We start from the raw sequence: 24,262 nt of genomic DNA on the forward strand, positions 1-24,262 counted from the left end.
TGCCCTGTACTCCTGTAGTGCCGTGTATCATCACTGCCTGTCAGTGTAATACTAACGGCCCCATACACATGAGATCAGAGTTGGCTGAACGGACATTTGGCAGACGGCGATCTCTCCCGACTCCCCCATACACACAAATATTCCAGCTTTCCTGTGGTCTGTATGACAGAGTCGCCTCCAGACTCCTCTAGAGGAGGATTATCTACTGCAGGGGTAGGGGACATCCGGCCTGCGGGCCGTATACGGCCCGCCATATCATTTTGTGCAGCCCAGAGCCGCTTTCCCCACTTTCCCTATTTTTTGGCCGCGGGTCCTTTAAGAATTGCGCGCGGTATCTTGCCGTGCTTTTCCCATCAGTGGGGACTCGGGAGACTCCTGCTGTGCGGCTCCAGGAGAGGGAGAGTTATAATCCTGCTGCAGCAATAGACGAGGGGGCTGCATTGTCAGCGAGCCTGCACCAGGGAGACGCCGGACTCCGTGCACAGGCTCCATCCACTGCTGAGCAAGATAGCAGAGCTGAAAGTGTCACGTCCTCCTGTGCGGCTGCAGTGTGCAAGGTAATCACGATACCTCAGGCCCCATGTACCCCCATGTGCTGTATACCTCAGGCTCCATGTACCTCCATGTACTGTATACTTCAGGCCCCATGTACTACCCATGTACTGTATACCTCAGGCTCCATGTACCCCCCTGTGCTGTATACCTCAGGCTCCATGTACCCCCCATGTGCTGTATACCTCAGGCACCATGTACCCCCCATGTGCTGTATACCTCAGGCTCCATGTACCACCCATGTGCTGTATACCTCAGTCTCCATGTACCTCCCATGTGCTGTATTCCTCAGGCTCAATGTACCCCCCCATGTGCTGTATACCTCAGGCTCCATTTACCACCCATGTGCTGTATACCTCAGGCTCCATGTACCCCCCATGTGCTATATACCTCAGGCTCCATGTATCCCCCATGTGCTGTATACCTCAGGCTCCATGTACCACCCATGTGCTGTATACCTCAGGCTCCATGTACCCCCATGTGCTGTATACATCAGGCTCCATGTACCCCCTGTGCTGTATATCTCAGGCTCCATGTACCCCCCATGTGCTGTATACCTCAGGCTCCATGTACCACCCATGTGCTGTATACCTCAGTCTCCATGTACCCCCCATGTGCTGTATACCTCAGGCTCCATGTACCACCCATGTGCTGTATACCTCAGGCTCCATGTACCACCCATGTGCTGTATACCTCAGGCTCCATGTACCACCCATGTGCTGTATACCTCAGGCTCCATGTACCCCCCATGTGCTGTATACCTCAGGCTCCATGTACCACCCATGTGCTGTATACCCCAGGCTCCATGTACCCCCCTGTGCTGTATACCTCAGGCTCCATTTACCACCCATGTGCTGTATACCTCAGGCTCCATGTACCCCCATGTGCTGTATACCTCAGGCTCCATGTACCCCCCTGTGCTGTATACCTCAGGCTCCATGTACCCCCCTGTGCTGTATACCTCAGGCTCCATTTACCACCCATGTGCTGTATACCTCAGGCTCCATGTACCCCCCATGTGCTGTATACCTCAGGCTCCATGTACCCACCTGTGCTGTATACCTCAGGCTCCATTTACCACCCATGTGCTGTATACCTCAGGCTCCATGTACCACCCATGTGCTGTATACCTCAGTCTCCATGTACCCCCCCATGTGCTGTATACCTCAGGCTCCATGTACCCTCCATGTGCTGTATACCTCAGGCTCCATGTACCCCCCATGAGCTGTATACCTCAGGCTCCATGTACCCCCATGTGCTGTATACGTCAGGCTCCATGTACCACCCATGTGCTGTATACCTCAGGCTCCATGTACCACCCATGTGCTGTATACCTCAGGCTCCATGTACCCCCCATGTGCTGTATACCTCAGGCTCCATGTACCCCCCATGTGCTGTATACCTCATGCTCCATGTACCACCCATGTGCTGTATACTCCAGGCTCCATGTACCCCCCTGTGCTGTATACCTCAGGCTCCATTTACCACCCATGTGCTGTATACCTCAGGCTCCATGTACCCCCCATGTGCTGTATACCTCAGGCTCCATGTACCCCCCTGTGCTGTATACCTCAGGCTCCATTTACCACCCATGTGCTGTATACCTCAGGCTCCATGTACCCCCCATGTGCTGTATACCTCAGGCTCCATGTACCCCCTTGTGCTGTATACCTCAGGCTCCATGTACCCCCCTGTGCTGTATACCTCAGGCTCCATTTACCACCCATGTGCTGTATACCTCAGGCTCCATGTACCCCCCATGTGCTGTATACCTCAGGCTCCATGTACCCCCCTGTGCTGTATACCTCAGGCTCCATTTACCACCCATGTGCTGTATACCTCAGGCTCCATGTACCACCCATGTGCTGTATACCTCAGTCTCCATGTACCCCCCATGTGCTGTATACCTCAGGCTCCATGTACCCTCCATGTGCTGTATACCTCAGGCTCCATGTACCCCCCATGTGCTGTATACCTCAGGCTCCATGTACCCTCCATGTGCTGTATACCTCAGGCTCCATGTACCCCCCATGTGCTGTATACCTCAGGCTCAATGTACCCCCCATGTGCTGTATACCTCAGGCACCATGTACCCCCCATGTGCTGTATACTTCAGGCTCCATTTACCACCCATGTGCTGTATACCTCAGGCTCCATGTACCCCCCATGTGCTGTATACCCCAGGCCCCATGTACCACCCATGTTCTGTATACCTCAAGCCCCATAAATGAGGTTACCGTAATGAGCAGGTTAGTAGCGCTCTGAACCTGCCTGGCTCCTGTATATAAAACCCCACTGCTGGGAGGAAATGAACTCTAAAGGCCCCGTCACACACAGCGAGATCGCTGATTTTGTGACGCCACAGAGATCTCGCCAGCGACATCGCTGTGTGTGACATGCATCAGCGACCAGCCCCCCCGCCGGGTATCGCTGATTGTGCTCGAATGTCCTGGGCCATTTTTTGATCATTGGTCTCCCACTGGCCAGCGCGCATCGCTGCATGTGACAGCGAGAGACCAACGATCAACGACGCTGGGAGCTGGTATCCAAGATATATAGATACCCGCTGTTTACCTTGGATACCAGCTTACTAATGTTTAAGACAGTTATTAATGAGTGATGAGCGAGTATAGTCGTTGCTCGGGCTTTCCTGAGCATGCTCGGGTGTCCGAGTATTTTGACATGCTCGGAGATTTTAGTTTTCGTCGCCTCAGCTGCATGATTTATGGCTGCTGGACAGCCTGAATACATGTGAGGAATGCCTGTTTGTTAAGGAATCCCCACATGTATTCAGCCTGTCCAGCAGCCGCAAATCATGCAAATGTGTCGACAGAAACTAAATTTCCGAGCACGCCAAAAAACTCAGAGGACACCCGAGCATGCTCGGGAAAACCCAAGCAACAAGTATACTCGCTCATCATTATTAATGAATTTATACGACCCCGAACGCTATTATAAAATTCCAAATGGCCCTTGGCACAAAAAAGGTTCCCCACCCCGATCTACAGGAAGAACAAACGGATTATCCTCTGAAATTCAGGATGCCGGATCCTTCTCTGCCCTGACATCACCTGTCGGGAGGCCCCCAAATACATTTTATTGTCGGTCAAACCCTCCGAAATCAGTGCTTTCATGGAACTTTAGTCTAATGTGTATGTGTCAGGGGTGCTTCAGTGGCACCGCCACCTCAAGTAACAAGGACACAGATAGCGTGCACGTGAAGGACTCTTACCCGCAGCCACAGGAGTCCTGGCGTCTAACGTGGGTAGGAGCAGAGTAGCTTGAGGACCTGTGGGAGGTGGAGCAACGATGAAGAGCTAGGTTGTGACCGCAGGGAGCGGGGCTTAGCGTCCTACTGCTGCAGATGATGTAGTATACTCGCTACAGGAATACTGAAGTAGAGGAGAGGGGAACTCAGTTCAGGCAAGCCAGGAGGTCATACACAGGGCGGGCAGCGAGGTACAGGAGGGATAATCACAGAAAGGTCAATACGTAGCCGGGGTCATACACAGAGCGGGCAGCGAGGTACAGGAGGGATAATCACAGAAAGGTCAATACGTAGCCGGGGTCATACACAGAGCGGGCAGCGAGGTACAGGAGGGATAATCACAGAAAGGTCAATACGTAGCCAGGGGTCATACACAGGGCGGGCATAGAGGTACAGGAGGGATAATCACAGAAAGGTCAATACGTAGCCAGGGGTCATACACAGGGCGGGCAGCGAGGTACAGGAGGGATAATCACAGAAAGGTCAATACGTAGCCAGGGGTCATACACAGAGCGGGCAGCGAGGTACAGGAGGGATAATCACAGAAAGGTCAATACGTAGCCGGGGTCATACACAGGGCGGGCAGCACGGTACAGGAGGGATAATCACAGAAAGTTCAATACGTAGCCGGGGTCATACACAGAGCGGGCAGCGAGGTACAGGAGGGATAATCACAGAAAGGTCAATACGTAGCCGGGGTCATACACAGAGCGGGCAGCGAGGTACAGGAGGGATAATCACAGAAAGGTCAATACGTAGCCGGGGTCATACACAGAGCGGGCAGCGAGGTACAGGAGGGATAATCACAGAAAGGTCAATGCGTAGCCGGGGTCATACACAGAGCGGGCAGCGAGGTACAGGAGGGATAATCACAGAAAGGTCAATACGTAGCCGGGGGTCATACACAGAGCGGGCAGCGAGGTACAGGAGGGATAATCACAGAAAGGTCAATGCGTAGCCAGGGGTCATACACAGAGCGGGCAGCGAGGTACAGGAGGGATAATCACAGAAAGGTCAATACGTAGCCAGGGGTCATACACAGAGCGGGCATAGAGGTACAGGAGGGATAATCACAGAAAGGTCAATGCGTAGCCGGGGTCATACACAGAGCGGGCAGCGAGGTACAGGAGGGATAATCACAGAAAGGTCAATACGTAGCCAGGGGTCATACACAGAGCGGGCAGCGAGGTACAGGAGGGATAATCACAGAAAGGTCAATACGTAGCCAGGGGTCATACACAGAGCGGGCAGCGAGGTACAGGAGGGATAATCACAGAAAGGTCAATACGTAGCCGGGGTCATACACAGAGCGGGCAGCGAGGTACAGGAGGGATAATCACAGAAAGGTCAATATGTAGCCGGGGTCATACACAGAGCGGGCAGCGAGGTACAGGAGGGATAATCACAGAAAGGTCAATATGTAGCCGGGGTCATACACAGAGCGGGCAGCGAGGTACAGGAGGGATAATCACAGAAAGGTCAATACGTAGCCAGGGGTCATACACAGAGCGGGCATAGAGGTACAGGAGGGATAATCACAGAAAGGTCAATGCGTAGCCGGGGTCATACACAGAGCGGGCAGCGAGGTACAGGAGGGATAATCACAGAAAGGTCAATACGTAGCCAGGGGTCATACACAGAGCGGGCAGCGAGGTACAGGAGGGATAATCACAGAAAGGTCAATACGTAGCCAGGGGTCATACACAGAGCGGGCAGCGAGGTACAGGAGGGATAATCACAGAAAGGTCAATACGTAGCCGGGGTCATACACAGGGCGTGCAGCGAGGTACAGGAGGGATAATCACAGAAAGGTCAATACGTAGCCGGGGTCATACACAGAGCGGGCATAGAGGTACAGGAGGGATAATCACAGAAAGGTCAATACGTAGCTGGGGTCATACACAGAGCGGGCAGCGAGGTACAGGAGGGATAATCACAGAAAGGTCAATACGTAGCCAGGGGTCATACACAGAGCGGGCAGCGAGGTACAGGAGGGATAATCACAGAAAGGTCAATACGTAGCCAGGGGTCATACACAGAGCGGGCAGCGAGGTACAGAGTCAGAATACAAGAGACGTTAACCGTGACAGGACCAAGTCAAACACCAAGCAAGCATACGAAGACAGGCATGAAGCACAGACAGAACAGGGTCAGACACACTCAGCCAGGAGTATAAAGGACAGGGGACGGCTCCTCCATGAGGCTATAAGAACCCTCCCCAGATCCGCAGAGAGGCTTCCCAGATTAACCTCTGCACCGCTTAACCTGGAGCCTCAGTAAACCATGACAGTATGGGGGTGTTATAAGGTAACTTATTGGACGCTGCCTCTGGCCCGGCCTAATAGACCTTCATACATTGCAGCCCAGACCCCATTATTAGGCATGTAAGTATCGGAGTAACTAGGCCGCCCCATACTATCGAGTACTTGGAGGCGGGGGGCATTCAGCCAAACTCTGTCACACCTTCTTAGATGCCATGTTTGCTTCTCACAGCAGCAAGTGGTTAAACTGTCAGGGTTTTTGTTGCAGCCTCATCTGTGCCGTCCCTGCGGTGTACATCTATGTTCTGGGGTACAAAAAGATTCATTTCTTTTTAATAAATGTTTAACATGTGAAAAAGTATAAAATGTGTCTTCTGCTTTTTTCTTAATTTTTTCTTCTTACAAGAATTGTTGGAGCCAATTTTCTTTAGAAACATTTTAATATCGGCTTTTTCTGGTGTTTTTCTTGTAATACAGGAAAGTCTAAGGCCAGAAATAATCCCCATAAATCACTGTACATGGAGACTTTGGGATCAGATCATTTCTGTCCGCGTTGATTGTGGAAACAAAAAGTCTTTTCTAAAAGCCTCAAACTTCTGTGTGTGACTGAGATCTAACGTGAGAGAAGATTCCAGTGCGGGGAAGACGGGAAACCTTCATATAGACGGCCGGTGGGGATGGAGGCAGTGACCGACTCTGGCCAAATCTGTCTCTAGAGCCGCAGTAGAAGATGAAGATGTCGTCCTCATCATGAAGGAGTTATTTCTCATGTCGCGTGTAATGAATATCTCCTGCAGTATTGCTAATGCCGATTCCAGTGTCGGTAATGAGACGAGAATTAGCGTTATGGAAGATGAGTCTATGAGGAACGTGTTCAGCTGCCGACTCCGAGGAGGAAACTGCTTGTTGTCTGTGGCCTAAATATATAGGTTTTATTAGTAGATGTCAGGGAAGAAAACTAAACCCTGTAAGATAATAAATCTCCTCCTATGTTTCCCTTATTATCTCCAGTAATTGTATTATTACACAGGATTCTTATGATGTTACATCGCATCATCTTCTTCTCATTCAGGTCTCTACAATATCGGATCCTCTCAGTGAAGATCTTCTACAGAAGAGAATTTTCCTGATTTACCCATCAAAGATGGATATGGACAGAGACAAGATGGCGGAGAGGATGTTACACCTCACCCTAGAGATCCTCTTCCGTCTCACTGGAGAGGTGAGAGATTCTGATGACGTCACATTACATCATTCTTATCTATGGGAATAACAGATGGACAGAACTGGAGAGGTGAGGACTCTGGAAATGTCTGTAGTGAGATTTATTAATGTGTCTCTCCATAACCAGGATTACACAGTGGTGAAGAAGACCTCTAGTGATCGCTGTCAGGACCCTGTGTCTGAGGGATGGGGAAGACCCCTGAGCCCAATCACGGGGCCTCCACCTCACCCCCTGATCCATGAGGACATCAATGACCAGAAGATCCTAGAACTCACCTACAAGATGATTGAGCTGCTGACTGGAGAGGTGACACTGCTGGGAATGCTGGGACATTATACAGTAACGCTATGAAGGGATCGGGGGGATGACGGTATCATTGTATGTGTCAGGTTCCTATAAGGTGTCAGGATGTCGCTGTCTATTTCTCCATGGAGGAGTGGGAGTATTTAGAAGGACACAGAGATCTGTACAAGAACGTCATAATGGAGGTTCCTCAGCCCCTCACATCACCAGGTAATAGACAGGACTAAATACACACGGCCTATAATTATCTGTATGTAGAGAATTAATTCAGTCCCTGTATGTGTTTCCTCCAGATCTATCCAGTAAGAGGACAACACCAGAGAGATGTCCCCGTCCTCTTCTTCCACAGGACTGTAACCAAGAAGATCCCAGTGCTCCTCAGGGTCATCAGGTAGATGGAGAGAAGGTGTCAGGAGATCTCCCCTATGATGTGTAGACGGCTGTGAAGGTCTTGTGCTCAGTCTTGCTTTATCCACCAGTATTATATGTTTTATACTTGTGTAATGAGAGCGGTGGAGATGGCAGAATTAGAGCTGACACCAGTTACCGGAGGTAAACTTTTTACCTCCGATCACAAGTGAGTGGTCACGCTATCTTCTGACAGCGCAGGAACCCCGACTCTGTGACCGTCGGGGATGATTTTACCGCCGATCAGAAGTGCTACGTTGGTGTTTACCACACTGTCACACAGCGTGGGAAACCCCAGCTTTTGTGCTGTGCATGGTTGGCTATGTTCTGCGATTAAATCGGTGAATATTGCAAATTCAGCAAACGTGAGCCAAACCCAACATTGAAATATTCGCTCATCTCTCGCCATAGTACTGTGTGAGGTGCTGTGGGGGCGTCATACTGTGTGGGAGACCTCATACTGAGCTTCATGGCCACACAGGAGAACAATTTCCTTGTGATGAGTCAGATGGAAAGTGAGAAATCCAGGCCTTTGGTCTATCTGATTGCCGTCCTCCTGAATTGATATGGTGTTGTGTGCCAGGAGGGAGACATCGGATAGTACGTTCTGAGGGAAAGCAAAGATATAATGGCAGTAAAGGTACTGTCACACTTAGCGATGCACCAGCGATCCCAACCAGCGATATGATGCGGACAGGATCGCTGGTGCATCGCTAAGTGGTCGCTAGTGAGCTGCCACACAGGCAGATCTCACCAGCGACATCGCTAGGGACGGGGGTCGCTACTTACCTGTCAGACGCGGTGGTCCTGCGTCCTCCCGCCCGGCTCCACGCTCGTCGCTCGTCTCTCCACAGGAAGCGCCGCAGGAAGCTGACGACGAGAAACAATCCAGGACGTTCTCGCGCGATCAGCGATAACCAGCGGGGGAGCGGTCGGAGGTAAGTATCAGACACAGTGATATCGCTAGCAATATCGCTATAACGTCACAAGTTATAGCGATATTGCTAGCGATATCGCTTAGTGTGACAGTACCTTAAGAATTCGGATTCCAGGCAGGGAGCATAGCGGAGACACAGAGCAGGAAGAGGTCATTAGCTCAGTTTTGCTGCACTATTGTGGCTTATAACAAAAGTTATGTACTGCCGCATGTCACCGGAAAGTTCCTGACTGCATAATGCAGAAGAAGCATTCATAAAGTGTTGTGCCTGCCATCTGATGTATATACTTCTCATCAAGGTCTTGTTAAGTGAAGGAAAGTCTAGTTTTGAACTTTGGTCTCCCTCATTCGTCTCCATACCATCTGGTCTGGGCCTGCAACGACAGCAGCAATCTGCGGAGTCGGGAGATAGGACTCTGCCAAATATATATATAAGTTGAAGAGCCTGGCGTTGCCCCGCCATAGTAACTAACTATGGTTAGTTATAGCAAATTATAATGATTATCCTCCATCCCATAGTCCAGTGCCCATATACCCATCACACATCCTCCATCCCATAGTCCAGTTCCCATATACCCATCATACATATCCTCCATCCCATAGTCCAGTGCCCATATACCCATCACACATCCTCCATCCCATAGTCCAGTGCCCATATACCCATCACACATCCTCCATCCCATAGTCCAGTTCCCATATACCCATCACACATCCTCCATCCCATAGTCCAGTTCCCATATACCCATCATACATATCCTCCATCCCATAGTCCAGTGCCCATATACCCATCACACATCCTCCATCCCATAGTCCAGTGCCCATATACCCATCACACATCCTCCATCCCATAGTCCAGTGCCCATATACCCATCACACATCCTCCATCCCATAGTCCCGTGTCCATATACCCATTACACATAGACTCCATCTCATAGTCCAGTGCCCCTATACCCATCACACATGCTCCATCCTTTAGTCCTGTGCCCATACACCGATCACACATCCTCCATCCCAGAGTCCAATGTCCATATACCCATCATACATATCATCCATCCTATAGTCCAGTGCCCAAATACCCATCACACATCCTCCATCCCATAGTCCCGTGCCCATATACCCATCATACACATCCTCCATCCCATAGTCCAATGCCCATATACCCATCATACATTTCCTCCTGCCCATAGCCACATGCCCATATACCCATCATACATAGTCCAGTGCCCATATGCCCATCATACATATCCTCCATCCCATAGTCCCGTGCCCATATACCCATCATACATATCCTCCATCCAATAGTTCAGTGCCCATATACCCATCACACATCCTCCATCCCATAGGCCCGTGCCCATATACCCATCACACATCCTCCATCCCATAGGCCCGTGCCCATATACCCATCACACATCCTCCATCCCATAGTCCCATGCCCATATACCCATCATACATATCCTCCATCCCATAGGCCCGTGCCCATATACCCATCACACATCCTCCATCCCATAGTCCCAAGCTGGGTGGCGCTGAGCAGGGAGTTCCTGGAGATGTGCTGTTGTGTAACCTGGCAGTGTTGCTCTGTGTGCGGCCGCTGATGAAACGATTTTCTACGCCGCTAACAATAGAGTGTGGCAGGAATAGAGGAGGTGTTGATTCATTTCTGTCATGTGCTCTCTGCTCCTTTCTGGGGCCAGACAATGGCTGGGAGCTCATGTTCCCGGGGATGCTAGATTTCTCCCACCCGGTCAGTGTCTGCTGAGGTGTTGTGGAGTGGGAAAATTGTTGCTCATAGCAACCAATCACAGCTCAGCTTCTTTTAAACAGCTGTGGTGAAATGAAAGATGCTTAGTGATTGGTTGCTATATGGAGTGGGCGTGGCTTGATACACACACATACATACATACATACATACACTCAGCTTTATATATAGATAAAGGTTTTTTTCTTTACGCTGGAGGACCCAATTCCAGCTATTGCTGTGGGATCTGTGATTTCTATCTACTCCACTGTGTACAGGATAATAGAGTATAATAAAGTAGTTATGGACGTGACGTAACTAACATTGTGCAGTGACTCTGCTTTCCATATAGTGATGGATATTTCTTGTTGCTGAAACTGTGATATTTTTTCCACTTTAAACCTTTTTAAACCCCTCTGATCAGTGCGATCACACAACATACAAGCCTCTGATGGCTCCGGTGATGCCCTGTACTACTGTAGTGCCGTGTATCATCACTGCCTGTCAGTGTAATACTAACGGCCCCATACACATGAGATCAGAGTTGGCTGAACGGTCATTTGGCAGACGGCGATCTCTCCCGACTCCCCCATACACACAAATATTCCAGCGTTCCTGTGGTCTGTATGAGAGAGTCGCCTCCAGACTCCTCTAGAGGAGGATTATCTACAGGAAGAGCAAACGGATTATCCTCTGAAATTCAGGATGCCAGATCCTTCTCTGCCCTGACATCATCTGTCGGGAGGCCCCCAAATACATTATATCTCGGCCAAACCCCCCCAAAATCAGAGCTTTCATGGAACTTTAGTCTAATGTGTATGGGGGCGTTATAAGGTAACTTATTGGACGCTGCCTCTGGCCCGGCCTAATAGACCTTCATACATTGCAGCCCAGACCCCATTATTAGGCATGTAAGTATCGGAGTAACTAGGCCGCCCCATACTATCGAGTACTTGGGGGCGGGGGGCATTCAGCCAAACTCTGTCACACCTTCTTAGATGTCATATTTGCTTTTCACAGCAGCAAGTGGTTAAACTGTCCGGGTTTTTGTTGAAGCCTCATCTGTGCCGTCCCTGCGGTGTACATCTATGTTCTGGGTCCCAAAAAGATTCATTTCTTTTTAATAAATGTTCAGGGTTTTTGTTGAAGCCTCAGGCTATGTGCACACGCTGCGGTTTTTGCTGCGGTTTTTGCTGCGGTTTTTGCTGCGGTTTTGGCCGCTGCGGATCTGCAGCAGTTCTGCAGACAGTGGACAGTAGCATGTTATCCTATGGGATTTACATTCTGCTGTGCAGATGCTGCGGATTTTTAACTGCGGAAAAGCTGCGGTTTTGAATCCGCAGAAAGAATTGACATGTCAATGGTTTCTGCGGACTCTGCTGCGGTTTGCCACCTATTCCATTGTCCAGGTGGCAAAACCGCAGGTAAGAATCCGCAGACCAATCCGCAGTGTGTGCACATGTGTCTTCTGCTTTTTGCTTATTTTTTTCTTCTTACAAGAATTGTTGGAGCCAATTTTTCTTTAGAAACATTTTAACCCCTTTCCCCCAAGGGTGGTTTGCACGTTAATGCCCGGACCAATTTTTACAATTCTGACCACTGTCCCTTTATGAGGTAATAACTCTGGAACGCTTCCATGGATCCCGGTGATTCTGACATTGTTTTCTCATGACATATTGCACTTCATATTTGTGGTAAAATTTCATTCATATAACTTGTGTTTATTTGTGAAAAAAGCGGAAATTTGGCAAAAATTTTGAAAATTTCGTAATTTTCTAACTTTGAATTTTTTTGCCCTTAAATCACAGAGATACGGCACACAAAAAACTTGATAAATAACATTTCCCACATGTTTACTTTACATCAGCACAATTTGGGAATCAAAATTTTTTTTAGTTAGGAAGTTATAAGGGTTAAAAGTTGACCAGCGATTTCTCATTTTCTACAACACCATTTTATTTTTACGGACCACATCACATCTGAAGCCACTTTGAGGGGTCTATATGATAGAAAATACCCAAAAGTGACACCATTCTAAAAACTGCACCCCTCAAGGTGCTCAAAACCACATTCAAGAAGTTTATTAACCCTTCAGGTGTTTAACAGGAATTTATTAAATATTTTTTTAAAAAAAAGAACATTTAACTTTTTTTCACAAAAAAATTACTTCAGGTCCATTTTTTTTTATTTTACCAAGGGTAACAGGAGAAATTAGACTGCAAAAGTTATTGTGCAATTTGTCCTGAGTACGCTGATACCTGATATGTGGGGGGTACCACTGTTTCGGCGCATGGCAGAACTCAGAAGGGAAGGAGCGCTGTTTGACTTTTTCAATGCAAAATTGGCTGGAATTCAGATCGGACGCAGTGTCACGTTTGGAGAGCCCCTGATGTACCTAAACAGTGGAAACCCCCCTATTCTAACTTCATCCCTAACCCCAACACACCCCTAACCATAACCCTAGCCCTAATGGGAAAATGGAAATATTTTTTTTTTATTTTATTATTTTTCCCTAAGTAAGGGGGTGATAACGGGGGGTTTGATTTACTATTTATGGCGGTTTTTATGTTTGGCAGCTGTCACACGCTAAAAGACCCTTTTTATTGTAAAAATAGTTTTTGCATCACCACATATTGAGAGCTATAATTTTTCCATATTTTGACCCACTGAGTCATGTGAGGTCTTATGTTTTGCGGGACGAGTTGACATTTTTATTGGTACCATTTTCGGGCATGTGACATTTTTTGATCGCTTTTTATTCCGATTTTTGGGACACAGAATGAACAAAAACCAGCGTTTCCTGAATTTCTTTTGGGGGGTGCGTTTGCACCGTTCCGCGTGCGGTAAAATTGATAAAGCAGTTTTATTCTTCGGGTCAGTACGGTTACAGTGATACCTCATTTATCTCTTTTTTTATGTTTTGGCGCTTTTATGCACTGAAAACAATTTTATATAAAAAATAATTATTCTGTGAGCTATAACTTTTATAACTTTTATATTTTTTTGCTGATGACGCTGTATGGCGGCTCGTTTTTTGCGGGACAAGATGATGTTTTCAGCGGTACCATGGTTATTTATATCCGTCTTTTTGATCGCGCGTTATTGCACTTCTTGTTCGGCGGTATGATGATAAAGCATTATTTTTTGCTTCGTTTTTTATTTTTATTTTTTAAGAGGTTCAACAAAGGGGTTAATTAGTGGGACAGTTTTATAGGGCGGGTAGTTACGGATGCAGAGCTACCAAATATGTGTACTTTTATTTTTATTTTTTTTCAAAAAATGAATTTATTAGGGAATATATATATATATATTTTTTTTAAATTTATTTAGTGATTTTTTTATAAATTATTTTTAAACTTTTTTTTTAACTTTATTACATTGTCCCAGGGGGGACATAAATGTCATGTGACAGATCGCTGATCTGTCACATCACAGATCGTTGTGAGAGATCAGCGATCTGTCACAGACAGTGCTGCAGTCTTCCTCATGCTGGCGCTTTGCAGGCATGAGAAAGCCGCCTCCCTGCAGGCCCCGAAGGTCCCCGCCGCCATTTTGGATTCGGGGACCTGCAGGGAAGGAGGCCCCCGCAGCAGTGATGCACATCGCGCTGCTGTGGGGGTCTCAGGGAAGCACGGAGGGAGCCTCCTTGCCGATGCATCCCTAAACCCCCGTTACACTGCGAACGTGTTTGATCGCAGTGTGCCAGGAGTTAACGTGTCGGGGCAGTTCGTGACCGCCCCTGATACATAGTGTCGGGTGTCAGCTGTGATAATCAGCTGACACCCGGCCGCGATCAGCTGCGTTCCCCCCGTGAGTGCAGCAGAACACGCTAGACGTACTATCCTGTCCTTGGGACTTAGGTCCCAGGTCACATGGACGGAATAGTACGTCTAATGTAGGAAAGGTGTTAATATCGGCTTTTTCTGGAGTTTTTCATGTAATATAGGAAAGACTAAGGCCAGAAATAAACCCCATAAATCACTGTACATGGAGACTTTGGGATCAGATCATTTCTGTCCGTTGTGTTTGTGGAAACTAAAAATCTTTTCTAAAAGCCTCAAACTTCTGTGTGTGACTCAGAGCTGAGATCTAACGTGATAGAAGATTCCAGTGCGGGGAAGACGGGAAACCTTCATATAGACGGCCGGTGGGGATGGAGGCAGTGACCGACTCTGGCCAAATCTGTCTCTAGAGCCACAGTAGAAGATGAAGATGTCGTCCTCATCATGAAGGAGTTATTTCTCATGTCGCGTGTAATGAATATCTCCTGCAGTATTGCTAATGCCGATTCCAGTGTCGGTAATGAGACGAGAATTAGCGTTATGGAAGATGAGTCTATGAGGAACGTGTTCAGCTGCCGACTCCGAGGAGGAAACTGCTTGTTGTCTGTGGCCTAAATATATAGGTTTTATTAGTAGATGTCAGGGAAGAAAACTAAACCCTGTAAGATAATAAATCTCCTCATATGTTTCCCTTATTATCTCCAGTAATTGTATTATTACACAGGATTCTTATGGTGTTACATCGGCTCATCTTCTTCTCATTCAGGTCTCTACAATATCGGATCCTCTCAGTGAAAATCTTCTACAGAAGAAAATTTTCCTGATTTACCCATCAAGGATGGATATGGACAGAGACAAGATGGCGGAGAGGATGTTACACCTCACCCTAGAGATCCTCTTCCGTCTCACTGGAGAGGTGAGAGATTCTGATGACGTCACATTACATCATTCTTATCTATGGGAATAACAGATGGACAGAACTGGAGAGGTGAGGACTCTGGAAATGTCTGGAGTGAGATTTATTAATGTGTCTCTCCATAACCAGGATTACACAGTGGTGAAGAAGACCTCTAGTGATCGCTGTCAGGACCCTGTGTCTGAGGAATGGGGAAGACTCCTGAGCCCAATCACGGGGCCTCCACCTCACCCCCTGATCCATGAGGACATCAATGACCAGAAGATCCTAGAACTCCTCTACAAGATGATTGAGCTGCTGACTGGAGAGGTGACACTGCTGAGAATGCTGGGACATTATACAGTAACACTATGAAGGGATCGGGGGATGACGGTATCATTGTATGTGTCAGGTTCCTATAAGGTGTCAGGATGTCGCTGTCTATTTCTCCATGGAGGAGTGGGAGTATTTAGAAGGACACAGAGATCTGTACAAGGACGTCATAATGGAGGTTCCCCAGCCCCTCACATCACCAGGTAACAGACAGGACTAAATACACACGGCCTATAATTATCTGTATGTAGAGAATGAATTCAGTCCCTGTATGTGTTTTCTCCAGATCTATCCAGTAAGAGGACAACACCAGAGAGATGTCCCCGTCCTCTTCTTCCACAGGACTGTAACCAAGAAGATCCCAGTGCTCCTCAGGATCATCAGGTAGATGGAGAGAAGGTGTCAGGAGATCTCCCCTATGATGTGTAGACGGCTGTGAAGGTCTTGTGCTCAGTCTTGTTTTATCCACCAGTATTATATGTTTTATACTTGTGTAATGAGAGCGGTGGAGATGGCAGGATTAGAGCTGATCATAGATGGGACTTCTCCATCTGTCTGTGACTTTTACAATATTTGTTTCAGGGTGAAGATCTGACCCATATTAATACTACAGAGACAGATGTGAGAGATGATGAGTGGTGTAAAGAGGAGATTCCCACATATGACTACCCAGGTGAGTAGTAACCATTGAATGCAGAGAAGTCACAGATTCCTCTCAGTCACCGGCTGTGGCTGCTTTATCGGTGGTGTAGTCCGGCCGTATTACCATGATCACCATTTTGCCTCTAGACCACAACATTCTCCTCCACCCAAAACTGTTCAAATGACTTTGGGCATTGAAAGCCCTTTTCTATAGAACTTACAACCAATTACATTGTTTTTGGTCATAAGGAATTCAGATTACTGCACAATCTCTCCTGAAATGGGGAGCAATATTATTTCCTCTAATCTTCTGCTCAGGATCCATAGTAGCTCCAATGGTCCACCATAAATGAGGGCAACTCTGGTTTACTGTTGTGTAATCTGTATTTGTAGTTTTCAGTTAATGAGATTCTCATTCTCTGGGGCGGGGCTGTGGGCGGGGCTGTGGGCGGGGCTTTATGTGGTGCTCTGATTACATACTCATCTGTATTGGCTTATGACAGGTCGCTGACCCCTCACTGACCTGCCCCCATTATTACATAATGCATATAATAGCATTGATATTATTGGTGATAATGCCTATAATATTGTGGCTATTGTGAGGCTTAGAAAAAAATTACATCCAGCAAAATGTCACCGGCGATGGCGGCGCCTGCGCAGTAGCATCTATATCAACTATATCAATTTTTATTGTTAGGAAGTTATAAGGGTTAAAAGTTGACCAGCGATTTCTCATTTTTACAACAAAATTTACAAAACCATTTTTTAGGGACCACCTCACATTTGATGTGAGTTTGGGGGGTCAATATGACAGAAAATACCTAAAAGTGACACCATTCTAAAGAGTGCACCCCTCAAGGGGCTCAAAACCACATTCAAGAAGTTTATTAACCCTTCAGGTGCTTCACAGGAATGAATGGAATGTGGAAGGAAAAAATAAACATTTACTTTTCTTTCACACAAATTTTCCTTTACACCTAATTTTTTTTACTTTCACAAGGGTAACAGGAGAAAATGGACTATACATTTTGTTTTGCAATTTCTCCTGAGCATGCCGATACCCCATATGTGGGGGAAATCTACTGTTTGGGCGCACGGCAGGGCTCGGAAGGGAAGGCGCAGCATTTGACTTTTTGAATGTAAAATATGCTGTAATAATTAGTGGTTGCCATGTCGTGTTTGGAGAGCCCCTGATGTGCCTAAACAGTGGAAACTCCCAAAAAGGGACCCCATTTTTTAAACTAGACCCCTTAGGGAACTTATCCAGATGTGTATTGAGCACCTTGAACCCACAGGTGCTTCACAGATGTTTATAACATGGCGCCATGCAAATAAAAGAAAAAAAAAAAAAGATTTTTCACAAATCTTTTTGGCTCCATATTTTGCATTTTCATAAGGGTAACAGGAGAAATTGCTCCATACAGTTTGTTGTGCAATTTTTCCTGAGCACGCCGATACCCCATATGTGGGGGTAAACCACTGCTTGGGCGCATGGCAGAGCTTGGAAGGGAAGGAGCGCCATATTGGAGAGCAGATTTTGCTGGAATTGTTTGTGGGTGACATGTCACATTGTCAGAGCCCCTGAGGTGCCAGAACAGCATAAGCCCCCAAAAGTGACTACATTTTACCAAATACTTCCCTGAATGAATTCTTCTAGTGGTGCAGTGAGCATACTGACACCACCGCTGTTCCATAGAAAATTATACCATTGGGCAGTGAAGAAGAAATAATTACATTTTTACCACTAAAATGTTGTTTTAACCCCAGATTTTACATTGGAAAATAGGTAGATAGGTAAAGGGTCACTCCACCCATAGATGAATTCCCCCCTGAAGTGACCCCATTTTGGAAATGACACCCCTCTGGGAATTCATCTATGGATATAGTGACCATTTTCACTACATGGATGATTTCCAGAAACTCGTAGAAGTTTCAGAGCAAAAATTGCCAAAATGTCATTGTAGTGCCCAATATATTGTGCCCAGCTTGTGTCTCTGGAGACCTCCCCCCACCTACCCCCGGAAATTGTTACGTCAGCTCTACTCAAATGTGTCTGTCACTAAATAAACCAAATGCTTGAATGTCAAAACAGTTCAAAAACGTGGTTCTGTGTGGAAGGTTGTAAAGCCGTCATGGAGGCATAAGGCTGGCAGTGATGGGCATTGTGGGTAATAATAGCGGGGATCATGCCTCATTCCTCTCTAGGAACATACACAACATCTTCTCTGGGGGTTCTTTCTTGTTTCAGTTACTGGGATGAGTGCAATAAAATGTCGCTCAGTGAGTCTTCTCACATCTTCACATTCTAAAGGATTGGCGGGGACAAAATTATCAAAAACAAGATTTTCAGTGACCTTTTCCTGATAATGAAGGAAAGTATCTGCATTTCCGGCTTTTTTGTATAACACAAAAGAATTATATGTGGCCACCTGAAACAAATACATGACTAACTTTTTATACCAGATATATGATTTTCTTGATACCTGGTATGGCTGTAGAACCTGATCTGCAAGGTCCACACCCCCATATATTTGTTGTAGTCAATGACAGACACAGGTTTTGGAGTAGTGGATCCCTGTTGGTCTGCAGTGGCCCTTGTGGCATCTGTGTGGATCGAGCGCAGGATAAAAATATCTTTATCCTTATACTTAAGGACAAGCAGCTCTCCATTGTGTAAAGCCCCTGACTGCCCCTTTCAGAACTTTTTGCTGACCAATGATTGTGGAAACCCCTGACGGTTTTTGCGAATGGTCCCACAAGCCCCTATGTTATGTTCAACCAGACTTTTAAATAGGGGTATGCTGGTGTAGTAGTTGTCAACATACAGATTGTAGCCTTTTTGTAAAAATGGAGTTATCAGCTCCCCAACCATTTTTCCAGATGTCCCCAGATAAGTAGGGCCTCCTGGTGGGTTTACTTGGCTATCTTTCCCCTCATAAATGTGAAAAGCTGATGTGTATCCGGTTGAACTCTCGCACATTTTATAGAGCTTTATTCCGAACCTTGCCCTCTTAGAAGGAATAAATGGCTTGAGGTGCAGTCTTCCTTTCAATTTTACAAGGGGCTCATCAATGGAAATGTTTTCTGTTGGGGTGTAGAGCTTTAAGAACTTTTCTGTCAAGTCTTTGATGATGGGTCTGATTTTGAATAGTCTGTCATGTTCTGGGGCATCTCTGGGCAGGCATTGACTATTGTCATTAAAATGCCAAAATCTCATGAGCATTTCATAATGGGTCCTAGGAGAACGGCAGGAAACATAGGGGTGGCTTGAACAGGGCGGTTGGACCAATAGGACCGAATGCTCGTTTTTTTAACAAGCCTCATAATGAATGTAAGTCCTAAAAATTTTTTCATTTCTAGGACATTAGTTGGTGTCCATAAATTTGACCTAGCATAATCGGATCGTGGATTCTGGCTGATGAATTGGGACACATATAAATTTGTAGGACAATATGCTCTAGCAAGCTATCTGTCAGAAACAAATTTAAAAAAATAATTGGTCCAAAATTTTCCACCTCCACATTTATACCAAGAATGGCATTAAAATTAGGGATGAATGGAGTAGCCGAATCCGAAGCCTCCCATCTGGGAAATGCTACATCAAGAGGCAAAGCCCCTTGGACATTGGTGTGCGGCAATTCCCGAGCACTAGGGACAGCGCTAGTACTGGGCATTGTTCCCTGAGTTGGAGACATTTCTCCAGAAGCGCTATTTGTCCTTCTTGTTGTACTGGTCCTTGTGTGTGAGGATGGACCAGAATCACTGCTCATTTCTGAGCTATCACTGTCGCTGCTACTAAAGCCCTCGTAATCCACATCACCATCTGACACTGCACTTTCTTCACTGTCAGAACATAAAAGTGTATAAGCCTCCTCTGTACTATAATACTGACGGACCATTTTATTCATTTTTATTTTTTTACCGAAAATTGAAAACTACGACGTGACCAAATAATTGGGGAAGCATTTGAGTAAAGCCTAATTCTTTAGCCTAACCCTAACTTTAGAAGAAACCCTAGCTTTAGTCCCAACACTAACCCTAACTATAGCACTAACCCTAACCTGCCTTATCTGTATTGTTACTTTATAGCACAATCGCTGACTGACACAGCTGTTCCCAGCAGCACTTGTAACACTGTTTCTCCTCTAATCTCTCACTGACAGGAGATCTGAGGAGAAACAGCGTTTTTATGGGGCAGATCGCCCGGGAAAGTTGATTGCTGCAGCAAACTTTCCTAGTGATTTGACTCATTGGCTGGTGTGACGCTGATGTCATCAGGACCTGAACAAATCAGGTCTCGATGAGGTCATGGATCACAAGAAGCGTTGTGCGGTGAAATCCCCTAGTTATAAGGTACGTGGGGTCCCGATGAGCACAAAACTGCCGACCGTAGACAAACGTCCACGCTGCACAAAGTCCTGCTAGCGCCGATGTTTATCTAACGTTGGTGGTCATGAAGCGGTTAAGTTAAGGGTACCATCATTTCTGTCCAGGCCTATTTCATGATTTTTATTTTTTTTTTAATTCTGTGGAAGCATGGTTGAAAAGCAATGTCTGACTTTCATTTGCTCATTTTCATTTTTATTTATTATTACTTTTGTCAGATTCAAGTTATTTCTGTGACCATTGTGGGTTTTTCTGTCATTAAACGAGGGGTACCAACAATTTTGACCACGTGTGTAGGAGGATTGAATATTTTGACTCCACAGCCACTTTCTGGAAATTAACACACAGTGGATGTTGGAGAGTGAAAATTACACATTTGCCATTTTCTTACCCAGCACATAGTGCCCAGATTGTGCTCCAGGAGACACACACCACAAATTAAGTGGATTCTTCTCACTATAATATTACTAAATACAGGGATCCTAAATGTTGTTTGCGCACACTGCAAGACTCCGAAGTGAGAGCGGATTTTGCCGGATTGGTTTATAGAAACCTTGCTGCTTTTCAACAGCCTTTGAGCCACTAATAGTGCGGGAACCTCTGTTTTTCCATTGACAGATGATGGACCTGAGTGGGGACTTGTTTTTTGTGAGATGAGAATTGGTATTATTTTCACCTACATAACATTGATTGGTTTCTTTATATTTGAAATTTGGGAGGCAGAATGAACAAACAGTTGAACACCACACACTACTGGCTCATCCAGCAAGGTTTTCTATTAGACTGTGAACTGTCATTGTCTTGGTAAATAATTAAAGTTTTTACATAGCTTGCCATTTTTATGTACAGTTTAAGTAGAAATGTTCAAAAATATTAAACTCAAGGATATTTTATTAAAAATAATTGATTTTTTTATCTTAGCAGATGACTGTACCAGGAGATCAGAGGGACAGCTGACATCTTCAAGTTTTAAATCTGATGATCTTGAGATCCTACAAGATACAACTGAAGTGAATGCCATTACTCCAGATATACCATCATCCATTCACAGCAAAGATCTGTCATCTGTTCCTATGAAACAGGTCCCATCTTCTGATTCATTACTGACTACTAAGGAGAATCAAAGTCACAAAAGAGGCAATGAAAAACAAACTGCTCCTAAGGCAAAGAAGCTTTTTTCATGTTCAGAATGTGGGAAATGTTTTGCACGTAAATCACTGCTTGTTGCTCACCATAGAACTCACACAGGGGAGAAGCCTTTTTCATGTTCAGAATGTGGGAAGTATTTTGCACGTAAATCACTGCTTGTTACTCACCATAGAACTCACACAGGTGAGAAGCCTTTTTCATGTTCAGAATGTGGGAAATGTTTTGCACGTAAATCAAATTTTGTTATTCACCATAGAACGCACACAGGGGAGAAGCCTTTTTCCTGTTCAGAATGTGGGAAATGTTTTAATGAGAAATCTAATTTTGTTACACACCACAGAATGCACACAGGGGAGAAGCCTTTTTCCTGTTCAGAATGTGGGAAATGTTTTGCACGTAAATCACTGCTTGTTGCTCACCATAGAACTCACACAGGGGAGAAGCCTTTTTCCTGTTCAGAATGTGGGAAATGTTTTAATCAGAAATCGGTTCTTGATAGACACCGGAGAGCTCACACAGGAAAGAAGCCTTTTTCCTGTTCAGAATGTGGGAAATGTTTTACACATAAATCAGATTTTGTTACACACCATAGAACGCACACAGGAGAGAAGCCTTTTTCATGTTCAGAATGTGGGAAATGTTTTCACAAAAAATCACTTTTTCTTATTCACCATAGAACTCACACAGGAGAGAAGCCTTTTTCCTGTTCAGAATGTGGGAAATGTTTTAACAAGAAATGGCATCTTGTTAGTCACCAGAGAACTCACACGGGGGAGAAGCCATTTTCCTGTTCAGAATGTGGGAAATGTTTTAACCAGAAAAGGAATCTTAATGAACACCAAAGAACTCACACAGGAGAGAAGCCTTTTTCCTGTTCAGAATGTGGGAAATGTTTTAACCAGAAATGGCATCTTGTTAGTCACCATAGAACTCACACGGGGGAGAAGCCATTTTCCTGTTCAGAATGTGAGAAATGTTTTAACCAGAAATGGCATCTTGATCGCCATCAGAGCAGTCACACAGGGGAGAAACCTTTTTCCTGTTCAAAATGTGGGAAATGTTTTAACCAGAAAGGGAATCTTAATGAACACCAAAGAACTCACACAGGAGAGAAGACTTTTTCATGTTCAGAATGTGGGAAATGTTTTAACCAGAAAGGGAATCTTGATATACACCAAAGAACTCACACAGGGGAGAAGCCTTTTTCCTGTTCAAAATGTGGGAAATGTTTTAACCAGAAAGGGAATCTTAATGAACACCAAAGAACTCACACAGGAGAGAAACCTTTTTCCTGTTCAGAATGTGGGAAATGTTTTAACAAGAAATGGCATCTTGTTAGTCACCAGAGAACTCACACGGGGGAGAAGCCATTTTCCTGTTCAGAATGTGGGAAATGTTTTAACCAGAAAAGGAATCTTAATGAACACCAAAGAACTCACACAGGAGAGAAGCCTTTTTCCTGTTCAGAATGTGGGAAATGTTTTAACCAGAAATGGCATCTTGTTAGTCACCAAAGAACTCACACGGGGGAGAAGCCATTTTCCTGTTCAGAATGTGGGAAATGTTTTAACCAGAAATGGCATCTTGATCGCCATCAGAGCAGTCACACAGGGGAGAAACATTTTTCCTGTTCAAAATGTGGGAAATGTTTTAACCAGAAAGGGAACCTTAATGAACACCAAAGAAGTCACACAGGAGAGAAGACTTTTTCATGTTCAGAATGTGGGAAATGTTTTGCACATAAATCACTGCTTGTTACTCACCATAGAACTCACACAGGAAAGAAGCCTTTTTCCTGTTCAGATTGAGGGAAATATTTTATCCGGAAAGAGAATCTTGTTAGACATCAGAGCAGTCACACAGGGGAGAAGCCTTTTTCCTGTTCAGAATGTGGGAAATGTTTTGCACGTAAATCACTGCTTGTTACTCACCATAGAACTCACACAGGGGAGAAGCCTTTTTCCTGTTCAGATTGTGGGAAATATTTTAACCGGAAAGGGAATCTTGTTAGACATCAGAGCAGTCACACAGAGAAGCCTTTTTCATTTTCTTATTGTGGGAAATATTTTACTTGGAAATCAACTGTTAATAAACATCAGAGATGTCACATAAGGGAGAAGCCTTTTTTATGTTCATAATGGTGAAATAGTTTTAACGGCGAGTACTCCAGCAGCTGTGCTCTGCTTGTGAGCAACGCATTATGTCCCTGCCATGTGCTGCTTCCAAGCATAAAGCAGTTGCTGGTATCAGAGCAGGATTCAGCAAGGGAGCGCCGGGTAGGTAAGTGTAATGCTTTTTTCTTAATGTTTTGTGATGGGGCCATGGATACCAGGATGGGGGCCAATTATAAGGATTGGGCTTGCATAGCAGGACTGGAATGGGG

At 45.7% G+C, this 24,262-nt stretch overlaps 2 protein-coding genes across 2 annotated transcripts in view; both read left to right on the forward strand.

The window, feature by feature from the left end:
- LOC141072494 (uncharacterized) overlaps window positions 1-15,744 on the forward strand; it is a 46,471-nt gene extending 30,727 nt beyond the window's left edge. The window contains exons 2-7 of the mRNA XM_073559768.1: window positions 7,154-7,303; window positions 7,433-7,612; window positions 7,696-7,819; window positions 7,903-8,000; window positions 15,241-15,390; window positions 15,520-15,744. Of these exons, the coding sequence (XP_073415869.1) occupies window positions 7,154-7,303; window positions 7,433-7,612; window positions 7,696-7,819; window positions 7,903-8,000; window positions 15,241-15,390; window positions 15,520-15,744 (927 nt within the window). The remainder of the gene's footprint in view (window positions 1-7,153; window positions 7,304-7,432; window positions 7,613-7,695; window positions 7,820-7,902; window positions 8,001-15,240; window positions 15,391-15,519) is intronic.
- Window positions 15,745-20,652: 4,908 nt separating this feature from the next.
- LOC141072495 (uncharacterized) lies at window positions 20,653-23,991 on the forward strand. The gene is made up of 2 exons (XM_073559769.1): window positions 20,653-20,671; window positions 21,655-23,991. The coding sequence occupies exons 1-2, from the start codon at window positions 20,653-20,655 to the stop codon at window positions 23,685-23,687; spliced, it is 2,052 nt and encodes a 683-aa protein (XP_073415870.1). The 3' UTR covers window positions 23,688-23,991.
- Window positions 23,992-24,262: the final 271 nt, after the last annotated feature.

The sequence above is a fragment of the Dendrobates tinctorius genome, unplaced genomic scaffold (assembly GCF_039654945.1).
Source record: "Dendrobates tinctorius isolate UK_male_01 unplaced genomic scaffold, ASM3965494v1 ptg000274l, whole genome shotgun sequence".
NCBI classification, from domain to species: domain Eukaryota; kingdom Metazoa; phylum Chordata; class Amphibia; order Anura; family Dendrobatidae; genus Dendrobates; species Dendrobates tinctorius.